The 19,449-nt window shown below is 20.2% G+C and overlaps 3 protein-coding genes across 3 annotated transcripts; 1 reads left to right on the forward strand and 2 right to left on the reverse strand.

The window, feature by feature from the left end:
• Positions 1–3,239: 3,239 nt before the first annotated feature.
• Positions 3,240–8,264, forward strand: SRAE_X000162900 (Innexin family-containing protein; the record flags this gene model as incomplete). Its single annotated transcript, XM_024651118.1, has 7 exons — positions 3,240–3,560; positions 3,653–3,703; positions 3,751–3,823; positions 3,869–4,000; positions 4,042–4,883; positions 4,945–5,066; positions 8,249–8,264. 7 exons carry the CDS (start codon positions 3,240–3,242, stop codon positions 8,262–8,264), a joined length of 1,557 nt encoding a protein of 518 aa, XP_024499096.1.
• An 848-nt stretch (positions 8,265–9,112) lies between these two features.
• On the reverse strand, positions 9,113–9,300 carry SRAE_X000162950 (Hypothetical protein; the record flags this gene model as incomplete). The annotated part of the gene is made up of 2 exons (XM_024651129.1): positions 9,113–9,149; positions 9,194–9,300. The coding sequence occupies 2 exons, from the start codon at positions 9,298–9,300 to the stop codon at positions 9,113–9,115; spliced, it is 144 nt and encodes a 47-aa protein (XP_024499097.1).
• Positions 9,301–12,439: 3,139 nt separating this feature from the next.
• On the reverse strand, positions 12,440–16,446 carry SRAE_X000163000 (Eph receptor tyrosine kinase; the record flags this gene model as incomplete). The annotated part of the gene is made up of 2 exons (XM_024651141.1): positions 12,440–15,780; positions 16,374–16,446. 2 exons carry the CDS (start codon positions 16,444–16,446, stop codon positions 12,440–12,442), a joined length of 3,414 nt encoding a protein of 1,137 aa, XP_024499098.1.
• Positions 16,447–19,449: the final 3,003 nt, after the last annotated feature.

Raw genomic sequence — 19,449 nt, forward strand, 5'->3', positions numbered from 1 at the left:
AAGTAATTTTAATTATCCAAAAAAAAATGTATATATATGTATACATTCAATAATAAATTGCTTCTAATCACTAAATATTTAACATTTTTAAGTCTTATATTTATTTAAATTAAGAATAATAAAGCTAATGAGATATAATAACAGGTGTCAAAAAATAATGATCTTAAATTTTATATTGTAAAATATAAAATATTATTAATCTTTGAAAAATACATAAATATTTAATTAGTATTTATTTTTATATTCTTTTGATAATTAAACATATAAAAGTATTAATGTAAAAATATTTTAAAAAGTATATCTTATTTTATTTTAAAAATACATAAGTATAAAATTTAATTATTTTGTTTACATAGACAACAAGTTAAACAATATACCTGAATGTTGTGCCAATATTAGAAACATCTAAAATCTCTCATATTATAGTGCGACCTTATTTTAAAATAAAATTTATTCCACTAAAATATTTAAATTGGAAGAGGAAGTTAAATACTTTGACAGGATAATATTTACAATGACTTAGTTAAGAAAAAAATAAATAGCTTTTTATCTTAATATTACAAAATTTTTATAATATTTGATAAAAATCTATACATCATATTCTATTATTCAACTTTTTAATCATTTTTTTAAATCTTTCTTTATTTTATTTTCTATTATAAATAACTTTTTATATTAAATATACATATTTAATTTGTAGAAATTATAGAATTTTATTATTTATTAAATTAAATTAAATAAATATTTTTTTTTAAATTTTTTTTAATAAAAAAAAAGCATTTGAAAATTTTTAATTTAGTATATATTTCTATATACAGAAATGCATTTAATATATATTGATTTGCGATTAAGTTTAAAATAATTATCACAGTTGTATTTTTTATTTTATTGTGAAACCGATTTCAAAAATGAATAGACAAAAAAAAAGATAGTATTATTTTTTGAGATTATTATAAAGTTTTTTTTAATAACAATTTTTTTTAATATGAAAATTTTTTATTTTAATTTTATTCCTTTATTTTATCTATCTTTAACTTCACTTTTTTGATTATTAATTGACAGTATAAAATAAAAATAAATTATATTATTTAGTGAATGTTTTTTAATTCTTAATTTTTATTCACTTAAAAAAAAACGTTTTTTTCCTTGACATTTTGTCAATTTATTTGTTTTTTTAGCCAACAAATATAATAAAAAAAATATGCTTAAATATAGTTAAAAGAAGTTAACTTTTTTAAAGTACAATATTCAAAAGGAAACTGTAGATAATGTGGATATAAAAAGGTTTATTTTATTACTGTTTCTATTTCTAAAAATCCATTATTATATTTATTCACGAATAGATTTATATATACCTTCTTTATAATTAACTTAAACTTTAATTATTAAAGCTACTAATGTTACATAAAATTAAATTAAAATATTAAGATACAAGAAATAATCATTTTGAATTTATTTAATTTATTGTATCATTTATTACCTCTTATCTGTATATAAAATATTTTACTGGTAATTTTAAATTTAAATAACTTAAATATTAAAAATTATCATTTTACTATTTTTAAATATATTTTTAAAATAAGTTTTTGTTATTATTTTATAAATTTTATATCTAACAATAAATTATAATTAGTTTGGCATTTAAACGTACATTTACATTTTATATTAAAAACATTTTGTTGATTATTTATATTTTTTTTATCCTTATAAATATATATATATATCAATAAGATACAGCTTAGTATTATTAATACTTACAATTACAATATAAATATGATAGTTTTAAAAAAAAAATATTATTACGAAATAACATTATTTATTTAAAAGTTTTTTTTATGAGAAAATTTATTAATTCGAAATGCTTGTTAAAACTTTTGAAAATTTATGATTGATGAGCAGATATAACTTTGTATAATAAATTTTTTTAAATATAACATTTAGAATGCTTTTTTTAAGTTATTAGTTGGGTAATAATTTTTTTTTTTATAAATAATAATAATATATTTTTTTTTAATTTTCTTTAAAATAGTTTATTTCAATTAAGTTAATATTTAAAAATTTAATGATATATACTACATTAAAAAAGCTCTTTTTAAGATTTATTTATATTTTTGAAAAGTTAGTACATTAAAATATATTTTCATTTTATCTAAATTTATATAAATATATATATATATATAGAAAACCGAATGAATGCTTTTTATTGAAATAATATTCATGTAATTAAATCATATTCTTTAAATTTATCATAAACCAATTAAAAGCGATTCATAGCTAGTGTTATCATTCGACAGATTAAATCCTATTTTAATCTGTAAACTATCTCTCAAATATATTTTATGGCGTTTAGAGTTCCAAGAATATATACTCATATGTGTATAGTCAAGCATATTAATATACATAACTCTCAACATTTAAAAACTATTTTCAAAATATTGTTTTTAACATCTGAATGAACGGTCATATTCCAAATTGGAAACACAGTTTTTCCAGAAGTTTTCGACAAAAGGTAAATAGTTGTAGTAATATTAAATATTTCTTTATATACTAATATATTCATACTATTTTTTTTTTATTGTGGATATAACTATTGGTTATATTTGTACTATATTTATTTTAAGTATATATATAAAATGTTTTAAATTTTATTAATTAAAAAAATATACTTTTGACTTTACCATTTTATTAAAAAATATTTTAGTGATACTATTTTTAACATATTATACAATTTTTTTTTTATAATTTTAAAAAAAAAATTAAAAAAAAAACCTTTTTTTTTGTTTAATTTGATACCTATCATAATTTTATTTTATACTTTGGGAAAAAAAAAATTTTTTTTTATATTAAAAATATAAAAACAAAAAAAAGAGTAATATATAAATTTAGATGGCATTAAGAATAATAAAATAGTAAAATTATAATAAAGTGTATGTGTGTGAGGTGGTGTGTTAAATGATATCCTTGAGTCTTAATTTCAAAAGACAAATGGATACATTTTAACAATTGAAGCTGAACAAATACAAGAACAAGCTAAAAATATTTATCATTTTTAGATAAATAATAACGTATATTGGGAGTAATATGAAATTTGGTGTTATTCTTATTACTTTAGGATTCAAAATATATTTTTTTCTTTGATCATATTTATTTAACAATAGATAAGGAAGAAGTCAACAAATTAATTAACTAAATATTAAAATATATTATTTTTTTTGTGATCTCTAAAAAAAAATCGGTAAATGTACCATTCACCAAAAAAAGATTTTTCTCTTTCAACGTCAAAAATATATCATCAAGGATCACAACAAAAATCAATTCTTCAATCAACACAACATTATCTACCAACACAAATTCCTTGTCTTCCAGCAACAACTCCTTTATTAAGTCAAATAATAGGAGTTCCTCCACCACCTCCACCAACACGATCTATAATTTTAAATACAAAACCATTTGATCCTTTAGTTAATCGTTTTAAAAGTGCATTAAAACATAGAAAAAGCTGTATATCTAAAGAATTTATTAAGACAGATTCTGAAGATAATTTAAAAAAAGATACACAGGCATGATAAATAAAATAAAAAAAAAAAACTTTTTTTATTTTCTAAAAATTAAATATATATTTATTAATATTTTTTAATACTTTTATTTTTAGCGTTCTCCCTTAGAAAAAGCACGTCATTTAGAAAATATTCCGTCATATCAGGTAAATTTTAGTTTACTTAATTAAAAAAAAAAATTATTTTTTTTTAGACACAAAAATTATTAGACGGTTCACATCAATTACGTATTGATAGTCATCATATAGGAGCCGGTCACGGAGGAGGTATATATTAATATTATTTTTTTTTTTAAAAAATAATTATTATAGGCCACGGACATAAAAAAGAATTTGGTCCTGCTATGATTTTGTATTATCTTGCTTCAGCCTTTAGGGCTTTATATCCAAGATTGGACGATGATTTTGTTGATAAATTGAATTATTATTATACAACAACGATATGTATGTTATAAAAAAAATAATAATAAATTTAATATTTTTAGTGGCTTCATTTGCTTTACTTGTATCTGCTAAACAATATGTTGGATTTCCTATTCAATGTTGGGTACCAGCAACGTTTACAGATGCCATGGAACAATATACAGAAAACTATTGTTGGGTTCAAAATACATATTGGGTACCAATGCAAGAAGATATTCCACGAGAAATTTATTCAAGAAGAAATAGACAAATAGGATATTATCAATGGGTTCCATTTATTTTAGCAATTGAAGCATTATTATTTTATGTTCCATGCATATTATGGAGAGGATTACTGTATTGGCATTCTGGTATAAATCTTCAAGGTCTTGTACAAATGGCATGTGATGCTAGATTAATGGATTCAGAAGTAAAGTCAAGAACAGTTTATACAATGGCAAGACATATGGAAGATGAATTGACACAAGTTAGAGAAAGTGGACAAACAAATAATTGTTTAAATTCAATACAAATGGGTACAAGTTGTGGACGACATTGTGGATGTTATGTAACATTATTATACATAGGTATAAAAGTTATGTATACTGCTAATGTTTTATTACAATTTTTTTTATTGAATCATATATTAGGATCTAATGATTTAGCTTATGGATTTTCATTATTAAAAGATTTAGTGAATGAAATTGAATGGGAACAAACAGGAATGTTTCCTAGAGTAACATTATGTGATTTTGAAGTTCGTGTACTTGGAAATATTCATAGGCATACAGTTCAATGTGTATTAATGATTAATATGTTTAATGAAAAAATATTTTTATTTTTGTGGTTTTGGTTTTTGACTGTTGGAGTTGTTACATTATTTAATACAATTTATTGGATATTAATAATGTATATTCCAAGTCAAGTAAGTTTTAAATAATATTAGTACAAAGATATTTTATTTCTATTTTTTGTTTTTTTTTTAGGGAATGGGTTTTATTCGCAAATATCTTCGCGTTCTTTCAACCCATCCACAAAAGCCGATAACAGATGAAGTATCACTTCGCAAATTTACACATAACTTTTTAAGACGTGATGGAATTTTTATGTTACGTATGATTTCCACACACGCAGGTGAACTTATGAGTAGTGAATTAATATTAGCTTTATGGCAAGATTTTACAAATGTTGATAGATCACCAACTCAATTTTGGGATTCAGAACATGCTCATGGAAATATGGAAGCGTAGTATGTAAAGAAATTTAAAAATTTCTGGGAACTCAAAGACTTTTTTTGTAGTGAAAATAAGTTTTAATAAGAAATGAATTATATAGATATGTCGCATTATTATATAATCACTGGATTATGAATTTTGTAAAATATTCCCAAAATTCTTTTTTATTATGCTTCTCAATATATTTACTAAATATATGCATTATTTTATATTATTGACGCCTTAATATAACAAATATAAATTTATTAACAACAGTCAATTGCACATGCTGTAATAATGAAATAAAATTATTCTCAGTAGAATGAAATATGAATATTAACAATGAAAAGACATTAAATATTTAAAGAATTGACAAAACATTAAATTACATTGATGTAGTTGTTGCCAAAAAAAAATATTTTATTTTTCTATGATCTCTTTAAATATGCTACTCGGTGACTGTGTACTTAATTATTTAAAAAAGAATAAGATCAAAAATAATATATCCTTTCAATTCTTTCAATATATTTTTTATTCGTTAAATTGTCATTTAAATCAATTTTGCCAAAAATTATTTTTATATATTTACAAAATGGAAGCTTATAATAAGATTTTCAATGAAATTAAAGTATATTACCAATACTTTTAATTAGTTATTTTGATTTCCAAATGTATCAATATATTTTCAATCTATTAATAGTCCTAAATCAAAACTTTATTAATCAAAATTTTATATTGTTTATAATCATTTTTATTTTTTAATTAATAATTTTTTTTATAAAAAAAAATGTTTTTTTTTCCTCAGTATTATTGCACTATTTAGTCATAATCATTAGATGAAATTGTGCTTAACAAATGAATTTTTTAACAATTTGTCATCTTATTATTGTTAATATTTTTACCAAAAATAAATAATATAATTTTAATTTTTTTTTATAAAAAAAATATTTATAATGTGAAAGAAAAAATAATATAAAATATAATTTTTAATAAATATATATTAAGATAAATTTTATTATAATCTTTAAAGAAATTTACAAATTATAAGAAAATATATAAAATAAATTTATGATAACATAAAATGAATAGAATAGTTAAAATTATAATAAAATAAATAAGATTTATTGTTAAGTATCCATATTTGAAATATTTTATAAATAGATTTATAAATGGATAAAGATCTTTATAAGACAACTTATCATTGATAAAATTTAATTATTACCAAGAAAAGAGTATTGACTTGACAATAATTGAAATATTACTGAAAATATTTACTAATAGTGGTTTTAGTATTATAGTTATAATACTACTGATAATAATCTATTTTATATATAAATTTTTATAATCCATTTTTAAAAATCTTAACATTAAAAATAAATACGAGAAAGAGAATTGTATAATTTGTACTTAAAAATAAGAATCAATCATAATATAGTTTGATAAGATATGTATTAAAGAAAATTGATTGATTATAAAAATGTTTATTCAAATAAGTATATAATCTTTTTAAATGAACATGATAAGCTTTTAAAACAATATATAAGTTCATAGTTCATTTTTCTAATGTACAATTATATTAATATAATATTTAAAAGTTTTATTAAACTAAATATATTATTACACACCATGCAATAAATAATCAATTTTTCTAATTTTTATTATTTTATTAATTAGATTAAAATAGATTTTCACATACATTGATATATAATACCATAATTAACATAAATCTCATTCAATTTACTTTTAGTTTGGATAACTTGAATGTATGTATTGATATTATAAATAATGAATTTAATGAGAGTTTTTTTTTTATTTTTAAACCAAACAAGTTTTATTTAGAAAAAAAGTTTTATAAAGTATGAAAAGTAAGTTTGGTCTTAGATATAATTATGCTATACAATGTACTAAAGTAAAAAAAAGCAATTATAATTGCGTCAATTATGTTTCATATATTTATTTAAACTTTTATTTTTTATTTTTTAAAATTGTTTTTAATATATATATATAAGTAATTTTAGTAACTTGAAATAATAACCAATTATGTTATGATTAACTATTTGATTTTAAAAAAATTTGTTTAATAATAGTAATTATAGTTAAAAATAACATTCTAAAAAAAGAGAATTATTTTGTTTTTTCTTTTATCAAAATATAAAAATATTTTTGTCCTTTACAAGTATAAAAACTTTAAAGTCACTTTAAAAAACAATATTTTTTTTTTTGTTCTTTAAAACTTTTAATAACAATAATTGACAACATTTATAATAAGCTAAAAATAATTTTTATATGAATAATACTTATTTTAAAACTAAAACAATAAAGATATTTTTTTATATTATTATTTTTTTTTATTTAGATAGAAATTAATTGTCTACTATTAGTTAACTAATTTTTTAGTCTTTTTATTTTAACTACCGTACAATTATTTGCGCTGTTGTATCTCTACCAGTCTGATTATATTAATAAATAAAATAATACAAAAGAAATAGTGAAAAATATCTTTGAATAATATCGAACAGACATTCCAAAAAAAATCACATACAATAAATTTTATACTTTATAAAAGAAAAAATAATGATAATAAATTTAAAAATTAAAAATAGCTTTATAGACAAAGCATACAATATTTTTTTATTTATTCATTTACCAAATAATGAGTGATGTTTGACTTAATTTTTATTGTAAAATACAAAAAAAAAATATTAATGTTAAGTTATAAACTAAGGCATGTAATATATTTCTACTTTTTATATTTATAAAGATTTTGGAATGTAACTTGTTAGAAAAAAATAAAGAGATCTTTGTTATTAATATATTTAGTTTTCTTATAACTAATTATGGTTTATACACAGATCTTTGTAATAAAAAAAACAATCTTTCTTTGATCTTATCAATTCATTAAATTAGTTTTGTTAAATTATTTCATTTATTAAATGTAATAGATAAAATAATGTCACCATAAAACTACATTAATATATAGTATTACTACTATAATTGTCATTTTAAATCTTTTATTTAAATAATGATGTTTATAAAAATTATAATTATATGCATAAATAAATATATATACATATAGATCAACTAGAGTATAAAGCTTTGATACAAAAATTTTTCATGTGATCAAAAAAAGAACAATTTTGTTGTACACCGTATTATACAAATGTTATTTTTAATTTCCAATCAATTATTGGGTACATTCAAGTAAACCATATATTCAAGTAAAAGAACAAAAATCAAATTATTTTAATACCAGTTAATTTATAAATAAATGGATTTATAAATATATTATTAATTAAAAAAGTGTTAAAATAATGTAATGTTTGTTTATATTATCAAATTATTCTTTTTTTTATAATAAATAATATGGTAGTATATATATATATATATATATATATATATTATTTTTATCAATTTTATTTTTAGTACAAATTGTAGTCAAAAAATAAAAAAACTAATTTATTATATACAACAAAAAAAGAACGAACTTTAAATATAATTTACTTCTTAATAATTTATTATTTTTCCTTTTTCGAACCTACTTTATATTTTTAGTTTTTTTTATTAAAATAGTGTTAGTAAAAGAAAATGTTTTTGTCTGGGTAAAAAAAAAAGGAAATAAAATATATAAACAGAATTAATTTATTTCATAAAAATAAATTTTTTTAAATATAGATAAAACAAGTTTTAAATTAAGGAATTTTTTTTTAAATATAAAAATTCTTGGCCAGTGAAAGGTGAATTTTAGTATTCTGTTATTGAATTCTCTAAAAAGAAGTTGATTTTGCGATAACTATTGGTATATCTTATTTCACCCAATACCTTGACGTTCCAATAGAGCCTTATTTAACAAAAAATGTATAGAATAATTTTGATTAAAGCTCTTATTTTTTATTTTATTGACAAACATCCTTGTCAATAATATTAATATATCCATAATTATTCATTTATTATTTAAACATGGACAACTTCTGAAACTACTATATTATTTAAAAAAAAAGAACTATTATATATAAATTCTTACCTTGATGATAATAATCTTGGTCTATCAGTTCCAGAAATTTTTTTAGAAGTATTTTGTCCATTTATGAATTCAAGATATTCAGATGGTGGATGGATAATACTAATCATATTATTTTATAATTCAAAATTAATATAAGAAAATGTATGATAAAAATTATAAAGAAATTTTCTTTATATACCATCAAAAGGTAATGATTAAATTGTGACTAGTACCGGTTAATAGGCGTCCATGTCTAACAAAAATCAGTCACTACCCATGTTGTATTTCTCTATTCAATTAAAAACATTTTCTTATTTGCTATATTATTATAAAAAAAAATCATTTTGGGCATGTCAAATGGATGTCGATAATTTGATGCTATTAATTAATATATATATTTGTCTGCTTCTCTTATTTAAATTATAAAATATTATATTAATTAATATAATATATGTTACAGATAATAAAAACTCCAAAGGCTGGCTTTATCACTGGGTTTATTCAGTGCGGGAGACTATTAGGCGATCATTTTGGAAATATTCCAAAACGTTCTTTTATAAATAATTAAAAAGATCAAAATAATGTTGGTACAATATATGATTTAAATAATTTTTTTTTTATGTTAATAAATCAAATAAAGATCAAAAATTTTTATGTATTGTGTACTAAGTGATACGTAAATAATGTATTTTATTAAGTATTTTATTCCCATCAATAATATTTTATGATTATCGTTTTAAGATAATTATTTATATATATGTACATGTTTATATCAATTACATATACTTCTATTAAACTTTTATTACAATATAATATATTTATAAATGTAATCAATCAAAATTAACAAACATAAGACACCTACACTTTCAGGGAAGTTTACACATAAATAGTAATACATTTCAATATTATATTAATTTTAAATTTTTTAAATTTTTTTTTTATATTTATTTTCATGTGATTTTCATACTTTAAAATCTATCAAATTCTTTCCATTTTTCGTAGTATTATTAATGTATTAAATACTATACACTACAAAAATGACAATCTTATAAAAATATTTAATACCATTTGGTAAATTGTAAAATAAAATATCTTTTTTTTTTAATCATATTTTTAAATAATAATTTTTATATTTTAAATTTAATATAACAGTATCATAATACAATGTAGAAAGATAAACAAAATAAAATTTTTTTTTTATTATCATTTCCTTGATGTGACAAAGGTTATAAAAATAAATTTTTATATGTTATTTTTAGAATTTTGTAAACGATAAGTGTTCTTTAATTATTTACCAATTTATGATGTTTAATTATTGAAATTATTAAATTAAAACCTTTTTTTTATTTATAATTTTAATAAAACTATTCTTAAATAATAAAAAATAATAAGTATTTATAAAATTTGTAAAAATATCCAACTATTTTTATCTTTTTTTTTTAAAAAAAAACAATAAAATATTACAATAAAATTTTTGGATTTACAAAGAAAAATTGTTACTATAAATAATCTTCTAAAATAATATTTCTAATATTTAATTCATTAAAATAATTTTTTTATCAATTAATATTAATATTGCATTGATATAACTATATATGTATCATCATTGACTATATGTTACTTATTGTTTAATAAATTAAGAAAAAAATTTGACGAAGATTAGATTTTTTTTTTCAATTTCATAATGACTGTTAAAGGTTTTTTGTTATTTCAAAATTTTTACGTATTCTCTTGGTGAAAGTATTATATACATATAATACTAATAAATATTGTTAAAAAAAAATATGTTAAAAATAAAATTTGTATGCAAAAATGAATTGAATTTCTTAGATTACTTTTTTTTTAAAACATTTTAATACTATTTATATTTCTGGTTTTTTTTTTAAATTTAATCACTTAAAAAAATTCTAATGTAAATATTCGTAAAAATAAGTACTGCCAGTAGTTTAATGCTAAAATGTGTTTACAGTTTAATACAATAATTGCTAATTAGTCTTAAATTAAGCTTTACGAACTGAAACCACTTTCAAATAGACGTTTAAAGAAACAGCAATTAAAAGATTGAGTAATAACTTTGTGTCATGCGGTTTTAAATCATTTCTTGTTGTTTTTAGAAATAACAAATATTTTTTGCAGGCTAAAAAAAAATGACAATAAATAAATCATAAAAAAACAAGAATTTTAATTGAAAAGTTTAGAAATTGTGATATTTGTGGATTGATAAACGAAATATGTCAAGAAAAATCATAAAAAAAATATATAATATGAAAATATTTTTTCTTTATATAATTAATTGTATTAGTTATAAAAAAAGTCTCCTGATCACGCTGGAATATTGCCAAAGAAATCTCAAAATTTAATCTCTTTTTTTTTAAATTATTATATTATTTAATTTTGTTTATCTAATAAATAATTCGATCTATCAATGTAATGATAAAAAATTTTACATTTTTTGTCATATTAAAATTTAACAAATTAATGTATTTTTGATAATTCATTATGTGTAAAAAAAAAAGCCTATTTAAAAACAATTTTTAATGCCGATAAATTGGAATAAGCATGACCTTGTTAACCAGACAAATCAGGTATATTAAATTAATATTGTATAATTTGAAATCATCAAAACAATCACTTTAGCATATTTTAATAATTATTAACAAATTTTGACATGTAAAAGAAAATATTAAATAACTCTGATTATTTATTAAACTATCAATATACACCTATAGTACTTATAAATTTCTATTTTTACTCCAAATATATTATTATTATCATAAATTTGTACCTAAGTCATATGATAATTTTTTTAAAAACAATATATTTTATAAATAAATAATTCTGACAAAAATTTTTAATTTTAATTTGATAATAAATATAAAAATAATATAATGATAAAATTTTAATAGAAAAAAAATATATAAACAAAAGAATGGCATAATATTAATATTATATTAATTGATATTAAAAATTATTTCGTACAAAAAACCTGAAATTGGCAATATATATAAAGGCAGTAAAGCTTAATTAAATATACAATATAATAAACAATATTTGAAAACATTATAAAAAAAAAAATTTGTTATTATCATGATCTTGGTAATCCAAGTAGTATCTTGTAATTGATAAGTGAACACTCCGTATAGAACACTTAAAATTAAAATTCACAGGGTATAAATATAATTATATAAAAAAAAATTAATAACCTAACTCGTTTTTGCGAAAACTTTAGGAACCAGTAAAATGAAGAAAATATATTATTAAAGATGTTCAAACCAAAAAACCACCATCAGGAGAATCTTTGTTTAAAGTTTTTGTAAATTGTGGAATAGCTGGTGCTTGATTGTTTTTTAAATTACGACTAACATTAGTAACAGCTCTTCTTGATGTTACAATATGATCAATAACAACAGCTAATTGTTTTTGTTCATTTAATGTTATATCCATATCAGCAAGACGAGCAAGAGATAAATTAGCCAATTGTGCTACACTAAATATTTTCATACGATATAAATGATGAATAAGATATTGAATATTAAATTTCCCTAATGCATTTTCTAATTCTTGTTTTTCTAAATCTCCTAATGAATGTCTTGCTATATCCCAATTAGACATTCTATGAGAAGTATTTAAGGGTAATTGTGAAACATTAGGATGTGAGGTAAAAAAATAATTACTATTACTTATTCTACTGTTACAATTACCATCTCTTGCAACATCATAATTAACATCAGAAGGTGATTGATATAATGGACTATTTGCTAAAAAATCACCATTATCTTCATATATTCTTATATAACTTTTTATTTCATTTGTTATAGCAGTAAATGTTGGTCTTTCATTTTTATCATAAATCCAACACTCAACCATAACACGATATAAAATTTCAGGTGCATCATCTGGTTTAGGTAATCTATATCCTTGTAAAACTTCTTCATATATTTTTCTATGACTCCAATCATAATAAGGGCGTTCACCAAATGTAAAAATTTCCCACATTAATATTCCAAAACTCCAAACATCAGAAGCAGCTGTATAAAGACCTTTTTCTAATGCTTCTGGTGATGTCCAACGAATAGGAATTTTTTTAGCCATAGCATTTGTATATTCAAGTTCAACATTCTCATTATTAAAACCATTTCTACTTAATCCAAAATCAGCAATTTTACATCTATAAAATTGATCTAATAATATATTTCTTGATGCAAGATCACGATGTATATAACCTTTCATATGTAAATATTGCATACCTTCAGCAACATCAAGACACATATGAGCTAATTTAACTTTTGAATATGTATCACCAGAAATTGTTTTTAAAAAATTTATCAATGAACCATTAACCATATATTCAGTGATAATCATTTCAACATAATCAGTACCAACAACTCCAATACAACGTAATACATTATCATGATGAAATTGACTCATTGTTGTTGCTTCCATAGTAAAATATTTTTTTTCTTGCTCTGTTACACATTTTTTTAATGTTTTAACAGCAACAATTAATTCATTACCATCTATTATATTTCTAGATTTTGTTGAACCGGTTAAAAGTAATATTCCTTTTTGTACATCACCAAATTCACCTCCTCCAAGTATTTCACCAGTCAAAAAGATATTTGATTTAGGTATTTGTTTGGTAAATTCTTTAACAGCAACAGATAAATCTCCATATGTTGATGGATCAACATATGTTTTATTAGCAGAAGCATCAACAAATGTTGTTGCACTCCCAAAACCATTTAAAAATTGTGAATCAAATTGTTTTCCATAATATAAGTGACTTGGTGTTATATTAATATTATATGGTATATCAGATTGTTGACTTTTTACTAACTCAGCAAAATAATCACCTTTTTTGTTATTTTTTGTATAACAAAAATATAAGATATTTAAAATAATTAATAAAACAACAATCGTACATCCAATAATATAAAAAATTTTTGGATTTTGCGAATACAATTGCGTAATACTCATATATAATGATAATTCACTTTTTTCATTTTCAATTATCATATCATTTGAAAAACTTTCATATTGTTGATTTGATATTTTATATCCTTTATTATATTTATTTTTAATAAATAATTCATCACTCCATTCACTCCATCCTTTTTTTGGATCATGTACACGAATTTTAATTATATGACTTTTATATATATCAATATTTTCAATTTTAAGTGCTGTTTGTATAGAATCCATTAAAACAATATCTTTATCATTTTTAATCTCAATTTGATAATACATATTTCCAAGTTTTAAATATTTTTCATCATCATATGGTTCCCAAGAAATTAAAAGTGTACCATTATTTAAATGAGATAATAATTTTGGAGTATTCATTTTAAAATTAAAAGGTTTAGCTGTGGTAAATGTAAAAATTGCTTTATTGTGTAGATTTCCGGCGGCTTTCTTTGAAACAGCATTATGTGAAAAAACATTAATAATATAATCTCGTCCTGGTTCTAAATTTTTTAATGTTATTTGTTTTGTCTCAATTCTTTCTGGATTAAAAGATGATGTTACACTTTTAGAACATTTAACACAATGTTTTGATTCATCACAAAATTCACATGTTATAGAATAATAAATATCTGATCTATGACCCATATATGTTGGATTAGACCATATAATTATAGCTTCAGAAGATTTAAGTTCTAATGTTCTAACATTTACAGGACTACTTGGTGGTTGACTACATTGATGTGAGGCATCTTCATTATCTGCTCTATAAAATTCAATATCACATTCACAGATATGTGTACCATTATCATATGCATGACTATTTCTAGGACATGCTTTACAAATACCATTACCTATTGTATTTTTATATGATCCTTTGGTACATGGAGAACATGAACCTGAATCATTTGGTGAGTAACCCGCAAGACATTGACATGTATTGTCAGTCAAAACTTCCCATTCTCCATTTGCTTTACAAAAAGCATTTTTCATAGTTGGTTTTGTTCCTAACATTACAGCATTTTTAACACAATCAACATGATAAAATGTTGGTCCATATAAATCTTCACCAACAACAGTTTCTGGTAATTGAAATTGATTAATTGTTTGTGAAGGACATATTTTAAAATAAATACGTATTCTTAATATTGATGAACATGTATTTTCTTCTCTTATTCCAAATATAACAGCATCAGATTCAGGTGTATAATCAATTGTTGTAACAATAAAATCCTGAACACCTTTTGTTACTTTACCAGAATGAATATTTAAATTTTTTAAATGTTTCCAATTATCAATATTTTTAATTTTTAATTTTGTATTATCATCTCCATTTAAAGGCATATAAAAAACATCAAAATAATCTTTGCAAAAAGGTCTTGTTTGTGAACAATTATTTATTGAATATGATATTTCTAAATGTAATTTTTTTGCTGAACCTTTTTCAACTTTTGGTAATGCAATCCAATTTTTTACAAAATTAGGTTTATTTCCTTCATAGCATACTGTTGATACAACTATAGGATTTTTATCTTCATCATAATAACTTTCTTGTTCCCACGTTGGATGATCACTTTTTTCACTATTTTCAGAAAAATACTCGTATGGCAATTCCTCTTTATATACATAAGAATCATGAAGGAGAACTGTAAAAAAAAACAAGGTCAATAGAATCACACAGAGAGATACATATTATTTGTATGGCTTAATTAATTTGTTTTATTATGATTATCTGAGACTAATATGGCTATGTCAATAAAAATGAGATTATATTGTCACTTGTAAGTTCAAAAAATATTAAAATGTGTGACAGGTAAATAATCTAAATTTACTAGTTATTTACAGGAAGGATAATTCATTTTTTTTTGTTCTATAGAACAATATATTAAGTATATTAAAAGTAGAAATAAGGAAACAAAACTTTAAATTTAGTTGATAAAATCAATCATCTATTAAACCTTTTTTTTTATGTGTTTCTAAAAAAATTTTTGTTATTGATAGACGATTTAATCTTATTTTAAAGATCGCATCTACTTTCAAATGAATGAAATTAATGTCTGTTTACAAAAAAAGAATCAAAAGTGCAAAATAATAATATAAGTGGCACTTATTATTATTGTTAGTGTCAAATTGAAATTTAATCAGCACGTGCTAAAGTACATATTATACTTTATAAAGAGTGATATGTCAACATAGGTAAAAAATAAAAATGTCTGGTACATGATATCTTATTACTTACCTTTTGCAGAATCAACTAAATATATAAGAAAATATAATAGTGTTGTATATTTCCAAAAATATATAGTCTTCATTATCATAAAGACTTTTATTTAAAAAAAAATAGTCTAAGTCAAATAATTTATTACGTTGTTAAAAGTGTTTGTACTTTTTATACTTCTGAAAAAAAAAAGTTTAATGTTTTAAAAAAAAATAAATATATAAAGAAATTGTTTTACTATATAATAATAAATAATATAAATATTTGTGACGATTAAAATAAAGTACTATTACATAATAAATAATTTGATAAAATAAAATTCGAATTTTGTCCAATAGGCATTAATAATAAATAGGATGATAGAAACTTGAAACGATTAATTAATTGAAAAAAGAAATTATATAAAACCATGATAACTTGATATAGCTTGTTTATTTATTTATTAAATGAATATTGTATTCAAATAGTGTAAGATAATGAAATTTCTTATATTTACTAATTAAATGAATAGTTATATTAAAATAATAGTAAAAATATAAAGAATCGACAGATTAATCTAATACATATCTATAAAAGAATTATTACAAGAAATATTTATGTTGAATCTTTAATACTTGAAACAATAACTATTAAACAATAGCTAAAATAATAAAAAGAGGCGGAAACAAAATGATGGACAATATAGATAGAAATATGACTCATTAAGGACCGTTTTTTTTTTGTTGTAGTCAATGACTGTTCAATTTGAACAGGTATAAGACATCATTTGTAAAGTATCAAGTATTTTTCAATTATAAACTAAAAACATTTGATGATAATTTATAACATGATAAATATTAACAAAAACAAATAACTATAAACAATAATGCGGTTTAAATTTATTGAAGTTATCATAATTATAGCAATAAAAAAATAAACTAAGTTTAATTAAAAGGACTTAATTTTATGATAGCTAAAACAATGATAAGTTAAAATACATCTTATTTCATTAAAATAAATGTAAAGATAGGGATGATAATAAAATGATGACCAAATTGACGACTAAATGATAGCATTGTGATGAAAAATCATTTGAGACGCCAAATATTTTCACCAAATTACTGCCGGCAACAGGGTGCCCCTTAATGCTTTTCTTTACAAAAAGCTTTAGTTTATGTTAGTTAAAGATCTAAATAAATGATTACATGGACTAATAAAAGATTTTCATCATATAGTAATATACAAATAAATTTAGTCTATTTTATTTTAGTTAATTATAACAAAATGATATTACTAAATTTCAAAATAAAAAAAAAACACTTTAGTTAAAAAAATTTAGATGATACTTATTTCTTTACAATTAAATGAGAAATTTTATGGAAAAAAATTTTTTTTCAAACATAAAAATGAAAACAATGGCTATAAGATTAGATTTATAATGTTAGATAAGATTTTGTTTTAAGGCCAAGCAATACTTCAATAGTAAAAAAGTTATATATTTTTATAATATCATATATATATATATACTATAGTGATATACTAAATAATAAACCTCAATATTATATAAAATGATTTAACACTTAACATAAAAATTAATAAATTACCTGCCATAATGGATATGCATTCTGAACCTTTGAAAAAATTTTTATGACAACATATTAAAAATAAGTACCAATGGTTAATGTTTTAAATAAATTAACGTATATTGAAAGATAAAAATAAATATAATAATTTGAATATCATAAAATAATATCTATTTCCAGGATGGTTTTATTAAGAAGAACCATTAACCTGATGAGAGATTAGTGAAGGGAAAAGTTTAGTGTAAGTCTGAGAATAGAATTTATTAAAATTTTATGCTAATAGGAAGTGTAACGTAGAGTAACTTTAGAAGCAATTTACGGGACAACACGTGTCATTTCATATTAAATATATCTTCAGGTATATTTAAATGTGCCAAAATCATCAATTGAATGTGTCAGAGTAGACTAAATTTCTTGACAATTTAGGTGTGACCAGTTGTTTAGGATAATAAATTGAAGTGAATAAATAAATTGTCATTGTTGTTATATGTAAATCTTTAAAAATAAAGCTAATTTTAATAATCAATCTTACTATCACTAACTATATTGTGATATTTTTAATAAACAAAACATAATTTTTAAATATCATTTTAGGAAAAAAGTAACATTACATTTAGTATAATTAAAAGTTCACCGTAAATTAGTATATAATTAAAAGTTATGGTTGTAAGGAATAAAATAATTATAATTAATAAGTAATTTGAAAAACTGAGTTACTACTAAAATTAAGACAATTATCCTATAAATGATTAGTTTTTTTTTTTCCTTTATCTAAAATAATTTGATACATCTATATTAAATGAAGGTTATATACATATACTAAGTATTTTCCAGAAAAAGTATTTACACTTTTCTAAATAAAAGATAAAAAAAATAGTTATATTTTTAGAGAATTAGAAAAATTTATTATTTAAATATGCTTTAACTTGTTAAAAATATAAAAATCATTTATAACGCTTCAAAAAATATAGATTTAAAAAAGAAAAAAAAATGTAAATGAAATGTTAAACATGATATTTTATACATTTTTTAAATATTTATATGAATATGATGAATAATAGTTTATTTTAAATATAAAAATTGTATATATTTATAATTTTATAGAATATTTATATAATTTAATAAGAAAGAATTTGGAGCATATTAAATTAATCCTTCTATAAACTTAGATAGCCTCTATCAATTATATGATTATGGATAATAAATATATGAATCATAATTGTTATAATCAAATTAGACGGTTATTAAAGAATATATAAGAACATGACAAATATTATCAAAAGACATCCTTAAAATAATTCTAAAGATGGATAGACAACGGCTGCTTCTTTTATACTATAATATAGCTACTTTATAATTTTATTCAAAAGTAGTAGGTGTTAAATAAAAGAAGCCGATCTTATTTTCTTTAGATTTACTAATTTCGGTAAGAAACAAAAAAAAATAAATTCAATAATGAAAAGGATTATAAAGCTGCCAATATAACATCTTAAAATGGTAAAAGCTAATCTTTATTATTATAACTTTAAATATCT

This window comes from Strongyloides ratti, scaffold srae_chrx_scaffold0000002, assembly GCF_001040885.1.
Source record: "Strongyloides ratti genome assembly S_ratti_ED321, scaffold srae_chrx_scaffold0000002".
NCBI lineage: Eukaryota > Metazoa > Nematoda > Chromadorea > Rhabditida > Strongyloididae > Strongyloides > Strongyloides ratti.